General features: G+C 46.5%; 1 protein-coding gene across 1 annotated transcript; it reads left to right on the top strand.

Annotated features, from left to right (window-relative positions):
- The first annotated feature begins 2,511 nt into the window (after nt 1-2,511).
- On the top strand, nt 2,512-4,850 carry CCDC71L (coiled-coil domain containing 71 like). Its single transcript, XM_088480263.1, has one exon. The coding sequence runs from the start codon at nt 2,707-2,709 to the stop codon at nt 3,334-3,336; it is 630 nt and encodes a 209-aa protein (XP_088336389.1). The 5' UTR covers nt 2,512-2,706; the 3' UTR covers nt 3,337-4,850.
- The last annotated feature ends 3,157 nt before the right edge of the window (nt 4,851-8,007 follow it).

Genomic DNA, 8,007 nt, shown 5'->3' on the forward strand with positions numbered 1-8,007 from the left:
TCTTGTCTCATAAAACAAAGATTTGTTTCTACATGATAGCGCAAATGTAGGCAAAGTCACGCTCCTAATAAAAAATGAAGAAATTCCCCAATGCGTTCAAATCAAATGTTAACGCCTCCTATCTAAACTGCATCATCTTGGACTACAAATTCATTTACTTCCCCACAAAGTGTCTGGTTCATAAAATATCCAGCAATATCTAGAGATGTTAAAAATATAGCAGTCTATACAGGGCCGATGCTACTATTAGGCAGCTTTAGGCAGCTGCCTAGGGGGGCCAGCCACTGGAGGGCGCCACTGAGCCCTCCCAAAAAAATGAAGGTAGTCTCTTTCAGTCCCAGCCGGGACTACTGATGACCAAGGCTGACGCAGGAACTTCCCCAGCCACCAGAACTGCACTCTCACTTGCTAGTGAGGTGAGGACAGCAGCAGTGGTGGTGGCCACTTCCCTCTCCTCCATTCATCTCTTTTCCTCCAGGTGCCAGCCTGTCTCTCAGGGTGAGTGTTTGAAGAGTGCTGGCTGGATGTGTCTGTGTGTATGGGGCTTAATGAGTGGTGGCAGGAGGGTGATTGTGTGTGGAAGGGGTTAATGAGCACTGGAAATGTGTGTGTGTGTGTTATTGAGTGCTGGCTGGCAGGGGCGTATCTACCCATTGGCCAGGATGGCACTCGCCAGGGGCGCCGACCAAAGGGGGGGTGCTGCCCGGCAGTGCCACTAGTAGCCAAGGGGTGGACAAGTCCCCCGGCCCCACAAGTGTAGGGCAGACCGCAGTAATAGCGGTCTGCCCTACACAATTTACAAACAGACAACCGCCAGCGGCGGCTGTGTGTTTGTAACAGCAGCCAGCTAATGAGAGTCATACAGACTCTCATTAGCTGCTGCGTCGTCCGCGGACGGAGCCGGCTGGAGCTCACTCATGAGCTCCGTGTTCTGGCTCCCCCCGCAGCATGTGATGGAAGAGACGTCAAATGACCTGCTCCGGGGACAGTGGCAGGTGGGGAGTTTGACTGGGGCGGTACACCTGTCAAACCGTAACGCAGGTGTCCTAAGGCGAGCTCAGGGAGGACAGAAACCTCCCGTGGAGCCGAAGGGCATATGTCATGACGTCTCTCCCATGCAGGAGAAGAGCGGCTGGGACTCGGACAACGGCGGTCGCGTCAGGAGCGGGGACCAGGTAAGTTTAATTTTTATTTGTTCTTTGTGTGTGTGTGTGTGTGTAAGCCTGGCACTACAGGGGGGGGAGGGGAAGCACTGAAATAGGGGGTGTCTGCTACTGGAGACACTTTATGGGGGGGTGCCCGCCACTACTGAGGTCAATTTATGGGGGGTGGCCACTACTGGGAGCACTGTATAGGGGTGCCCACTACTGGGGGCAATTTAGGGGGCTGGGGTGGCCACTACCGGGGGCAATTTATGGGGAGTAGCCACTACTGGGAGCACTGTATAGGGGTGGCCACTACTGGGGGCAATTTAGGGGGGTGGCCACTACTGGGGGCACTGTATAGGGGACTACTACTGGGGGCACTGTATAGGGGGGCTACTACTGGGGCAATGGAACATAGGGGGGATTACAACTGGGGGCACTGCATAAGGGGGGTAGGGGGGAGCCAGTACATTACATTGCCCGAGATGCTTGGATCCCTAGATACACCCCTGCTGGCTGGGTGAGTGTATGCAGATTATGAATTTGAGGGACAGGGTGCAGTGGGCGAAATGTTACCTAGGGCGCCCTGAAACCTTGCACTGACTCTGAGCCTATAGAGAGCAACGTTTACATAAATTTGATTCAACTTTCATGCAATGACAGCATTGCTCACAGTTGCCTAATGTTTGGATTTAGTTCCACAACAATGGTAATTGTAATTACTAAGGCATTTAGTCTAGACATTAGGAAACCCCTCTGTGTAGGGACTTTAAAATAAAACTTTTCCTTTGGAAAATACATTTTGGCACATGATTAATGAGGTGCAGGGCTGAAATATAGCACTGTATGTATCACAAACATACATTACTTCCCATGGTCTAGAAAATATGCTTGATTGGACAGTTTCCACAAAAATTTTCAACAGAAACCACAAATACGTTCAAAGACATTACCATATTGCTAAGGGTATGGTTCCCATTGATGTCTAGATGCATAAGCCTCATATGTATGTAGGCTGTTAATAATAACTTATGTGCCGTGTATTTTGAGCTTATCTGATGGAAAATGATTTTCCCTGTAAGAACCAGAAACAAAAGTATGAAGGAAACAACATCAAACAAAGTGCGCCCTTCCCAAGCTGCTAACCTAGTGCTAGGTAATATGGCCGACATTGGGTTCGCCATGTATTGATCCGCCGAGAAACCCCCTCCACGCCCGCAAAAGTCCGTCCCATTGTCTCGCCATTGTCCAATCCCGATGCGACGGTGCGCCATTTGGCCAATGAGAGCACCGGATCCCAGTAGTAGGCGGGGTTGGGGTATGTCGTATTTCAAAGAAGCAGTTATATAGCCAACGGTAGGGGCCGTTGGAAGAAGCCATCTTTGTCTCCGCCATCGTATTGGAGCTCGCTGCTGCCGCTGAGCTGCTGTGAGGCCGGCGGCCAGGAGGGGGGCGCCGCACGTCGCTTTGGCAGCAGCCAAGTTTTTTTTTCTTCTCCCTCTCCGCAGTTGATTTAACTCTTTACCCGCTCAGGCCGGGGGCAGACAAAGACGCCGGGAACATGGAAGACGAGAAAGTTGTGTACTCCCGCTCACAGCTGCTGTTCGCCGGCACCAAGCCGCTGGAAGACGCGCTGGAGATATTCGTCCCGGGGTCCAAGCAGTTCATGAGCTCGGACACAGAGCTGTGGAACTTCCTGTGCAGCCTGAAGCGGGACTTCTCCCCGGTCATCCTGAGGAGCAAGGACGTCTACGGCTACTCCTCCTGCCGCTCCGTGGTGCCGGACCCCAGCCAGCTCTCCCGCAAGAGATCCAAAGAGCCGGCGCCCGCCCCGGCTAAGAAGCCGCCGGTGAAGAGGAAGCGGAGAGGCGCCAGGCTGACCAGCAAGAGGCGCCCGAGGGGCAGCAGGAGCGCAACCAGCGAGGAGTCCGGCGCCAGCAGCACCAGCGGCGGCAGCAGTGGCTGCAGCAGCCCGACTCCTTCCGAGGTCCCGGGGATCATGTGCGGATCGCTGGAGGAGATCTGGAGAGCGGCAGCCCCTAAGCTCACCATCTTCCCCAGCATACGGGTCCGGGACGTCTCCTGCGATGCCACGGTGGCTGCCGCGCGGAGCAGGGCTCAGAAGATCCTGCAGGTGAATCTGCAGCCCGTGGTGCTGATGCGCCGCTACCCGCTGGTGTCTTCGTCCTGAGATCCCCCGGGATCCGCCTTGGCCCCTGTGCACTTTTCATGCTGGACTACTTGCTCTGGAGGTGGCCGCTCCGGAGATCAGTCGCCCTGTTTACATGGCCCCCGGATTCCTTGTCTCTCACTGCACTTTACTGTAACGGCTACTACTAGGGGTAAAGGGATCTGGTGCGCGGGGGGGATCTCGGAGATCCCACCACGTCTGCCGCTAGCCTGCGGAGTAGCTGCAATATGGGGGCAGCGGGGCCGCTTTCTCTGGGGTCTCCGTGTGAGATTCGGGCTGCTGCGAGCACGGCGGGGGACCTCTTCACCCGAACTGAGCGGCAGCAGCACCGGGAATCCAGTGTAACGATGACATTGGCGGAGAGAGATCTGCTAGCTGAAGTGCATGGTTCTCAATGACATAAGTTACCCACAAGTTCACTTGTATGCAAAGATGATCTTTCCATAGATGTCTGAGACTTTGTGGCCGGCAACTACCTCAAGAAATTCCGGAGCTCAACTCTAACCCCTATCCAAAGACTTGTTTTGTACTGTCTATCGTTTCACTTTGCTTTTTATACTTACAACTTGTGTTCCTTTTGCACCATTTGCCAAGTATTTTTGGAAGTGTCTTGATGGTTAAGAACTGTGATGGGCTGGATGGCCCCTTATGCAATTTTTTTTTAAATATATAGTGTCAAGGTAATTGCAAATATGTTTAAAACTGTTAGACTGGTGTTATAAATACATGTATGTGCCAAGCCTAATGAACAAATTAGAATTAGTTGTTTTGGATCTTCCTGTGTTTTTTTTTTTTTTTTTTTTTTTAATTTTTAGATGTGTAATAAAGTTTGTATTTCATAAGAAACTTCAAGTCATGTTTTCAGTGGAAGAGGTCATGGGCTAGTTTTGTATGTATAGTGGCATTGGTGCACAATATTGTTACGTTTTCTACAAAACTTCCTCAGAAGGATATTGCATTACTTCTCTGGTGCTAGCTTGTAACAACAGGTACTGATGAAGGCTCTGGTAACCTTTCAGTTTAGGCAATGCCAATGAATGATTTATACATGTGCCTTTTTTTTTTTTTTTTTTTTCATTTCACCCATTGCCAGAACCCGTGTCAGATTGTTGATGGCATAAGAAGTGATCATTGACAGATTACTGGTGCTATGTTGCCTCCTTGGTTCAATAACTTTTTCTGCAGGAATGTCTACCTTCTTTTATTGGTACAGCTGTTATTAAATCCTGCCAAACTATACTACTTTTGTTGTAACATGTTGTCCTTTGGTTTACATAGACCCTTTCCACCGGAACAATATATTTGTCTTTTTTGTTAACAGAACTTTGTGTTCAAGCTTACTTGGCCCTATTAAACATGTCCACATACCCCAATGTGACGCAACAACCATAAATACAAGATATAAAATTATTTTGTCCCTTTTTTTTTTTTTTTTTTTTTTTATTGCGGTTGGCATTGGAATGGCCACTTAATTTTGTTTACTCCAGTGTGTTGCATCATGCTAAATGGTTTTTGTTCATTCCTTAGTAACTTATTGAGTAAATAAACTTCCTTCCAAATATCCTGTTGTCTAATTATTTTTAGAAATTTGCACATAATCTTGTAAAATGTTACCTACAAACAGTTTGGTGTAAATGTGTGTATTCTTCCCTCTTGATTTGTATTGTCTTGCTAAAATACAGCTTGACCCTACCCCTAGTGAGAGACAGACCCTAAATATAGCATTTTTTTTTTTTTTGCTATAACATTTTAATTGGTATCTTCCATTCTTCTGTGTCTAAAAGTGAAATGGCAAAAGTGATTTTCCTGCTCTACCTAAGCTTGAGGCATATTCATCCTCAACACTCATTTGAGTATTGTAGGTTAATTAACCATTGTAATAGGTTACGAATGTAATATGGGGCCCTAGATTCTTGGTATACAATAAACTTTTGTTAAGAATTTTTAGCATATAAAAATGTAAGGCTTACTGTCAATTTGTATTACTCATCTGCCTACCACACTAACTGACATCATAGTGATCCCACTACTTGGTATCGGTATTGAATGAATGACCTGTTCTTTTTGGACAACCACATAAGTGCCCAATTGCCAATGGAATCTCGATTGAAGAACAGGATTGGCTTGTATGTGAGACAAGTATACTGCTATTCATAAGGGTCAGTACCCTTCGCAAAATATAGTAGCGGAGCCTATGTTACTTGATGTAAAGTGTTGCCATTGACTGTGAAGTTGGAAATGTATCACACTGGCTTAAACATATGTATGCAATCAAGGTTCTAACGCTGGCCATAAACCTTAAGATTATCTGTCCAACTAGGTAGATGGTTGGAATGAAAATCTGGTAATGTATTAGAGCAAATGACAATTAGCCGTTTTCTTCCAAACCCCAGAAAATAGACAAAAAACTGTTGTTCTCAAAGTTGTTTAAATCAAACAGATTTAACCAACCAACTTGAATAACAAAAGGAAGGTAATTTCTCCAAATGCACAGGTTACCTGCAGCTCACTGACAATACTCCCGAGAGTGCACCCCACACGCATGAAATACAAATGGATAACAGTCTTATGAGCCCTTTCACATAAGGAACCTGGGGGGTTTAATCTTTATAAAGTCCACCGATGCTCATCAGATTATACACATGTATATTGTCCTCTGTCCAATCTCGTTCTTCACTAATCCACATGCGTAGGGTATAATTTTCAGCACACCGTCCTATTAACGCCAATGCGTTTTCAATATTTTCATACAGACTGAGACCATCACAAGGGTGAGTGGGGATTAATCAGCACCCTTTTTTTTTTTAATTGCCTTGACAAAGACTCTGTATGGGGTTGAAACGCGTTGGCGTTAACAGAACAGTGTGCTAAATATTATTGTGAGGAGAATACGTGCGTGGTAGTGGAGGCGATACCTTTGAAGTGGGAGACCCGGGACCCAAACATATAGGGGCATATCCAATTAGCTGCGGTTTTGGGCAAAAGTCCAGCGACGTGGAGATTAGCTATTCAATTAAATAGCTATTTCCTAGCGACATTAAAACAGGACTTCCGCACGAGAACACACTGATTCAGCGAGAACTGCGGAATCAGTGTGTTATACCCGCTCGCGCAAGGCCGAATAGGGCAACCTCACACAGATTTTACCTCGCACCTACATGAGGTGCGAGGCATAGTCTGACAGCGGGGACTCTGGTACACCCGCACGTGGAATCCCCGCTAATTGAAACCCGACCTGCACGATAATTAGCCCCGCGGCTAATTGGATATGCCCCATGGTGTCTGATGACACAAGGCTTATTAGAACTGCCCGTTGTCAGTTCTCACCTGCCTCTGGGTTGAAATGTACCATAACCCTACGCATGTGGATTGTTGAGAGAGATTAGACCACAGAGGATGATATTCATGTGGATAAACTGATGAACATTGGTGGACTTTATAAAGATTACCAGGTTCCTTATGTGAAAGCGCTAATAAGACAGTTTCCCATTTATAATTTAGATTTAACCAATTTGTCTGACAGTTTTCGTTTGTTTTCCGGCATTTGGGAGCAAGTGGCTGATTGTCAGTTGCTCCCGTGCATTACCAGATTTTCATTCCAACCAGCCAACTAGTTGGATGGTCACCTTAGACACCTAGGCCACACTTCAATTGTTGTAGACCCCCTCGTATACTAATATGCTCCTGACGGAGCAACTTAAATGTTTCTCCATTTACGCGCCCATTAGTAGTTATTGCAGCCAAATTGCCCGGGGTTAGCCGCACACATTTGTTAAACCCTTATAAAGAAGTGGTTAGGGTGCCCAAACTACCATCAGTGTGCCCAAAAAAATGAACTTAAGACACATTTCTTCTTGCACCTCAGCAGGCTGCGAGAAGGATTGTGCCTCCCACAGCTTTAGGCGACCAAATGGAGCAACAGTTGAATTGCTCCGTGGGGCACCTATTTCTTATAGACGCCCAGCAGGGGGGTGTATATAACAATTGAATTGCCCCTATAGAGCTATAATTACGTCTTTCACAAGTGTCAGGTGAATATTTAAATCGGCTCTCACTTTTAGCACCCCTGGGCTTTACACTTATTGTGAATGGTTTAATGTATATTACAAGTACATTGCAATTCTTTTAGTAAATTTGCCTTTTCTCGCTGGCCATTAACCTGCAAAAATGGCAAGACCACATGGGTGAATTGGTCTTCAGCATTCTATGTATAAAACATGTAATTGGGCTCCAGCTTTTTAATACTGCTTCCAAAGGGATCCACAAAACTAAGGTAAGCATTCACAGCAGAAGTATTAAGAATGACAACTGTTAAACTGTTTGTTTTCTATTCAATTGAATGAAAGCATGTATCAAAAAGGCAGTACAATGAATAGCCATCTTTTGCTTGAGTTTTGAATGTAGCACCTATGAGATGAAATCCCCACAAAGGGGGCTCTAATTTGCAGTAGGCTGCACATGATTGCTACAATGTATCCGCCTCTTGGCTGCACCATTGCTGTGGGCTGTTGATGGTCAGAGTCTGAGCACCACTTGTTATTACACTGGCCTCATTGTGTTGGCTGTGTGATTCAGCATGTTGACAAAGGAAAGGTGATAACATAAGGATCCTCTGCTTCCTCCTTCCTTTTTCCCTTATGTGTCACAAATCCCCTCTACCATCCTGCATGT

This window comes from Taudactylus pleione, unplaced genomic scaffold, assembly GCF_031769625.1.
Source record: "Taudactylus pleione unplaced genomic scaffold, aTauple2 ptg000251l, whole genome shotgun sequence".
NCBI lineage: Eukaryota > Metazoa > Chordata > Amphibia > Anura > Myobatrachidae > Taudactylus > Taudactylus pleione.

Coding starts and splice junctions, on each gene's coding strand:
- CCDC71L (XM_088480263.1), top strand. CDS start 2,707: ATGGAAGACGAGAAAGTTGTGTACTCCCGCTCACAGCTGCTGTTCGCC.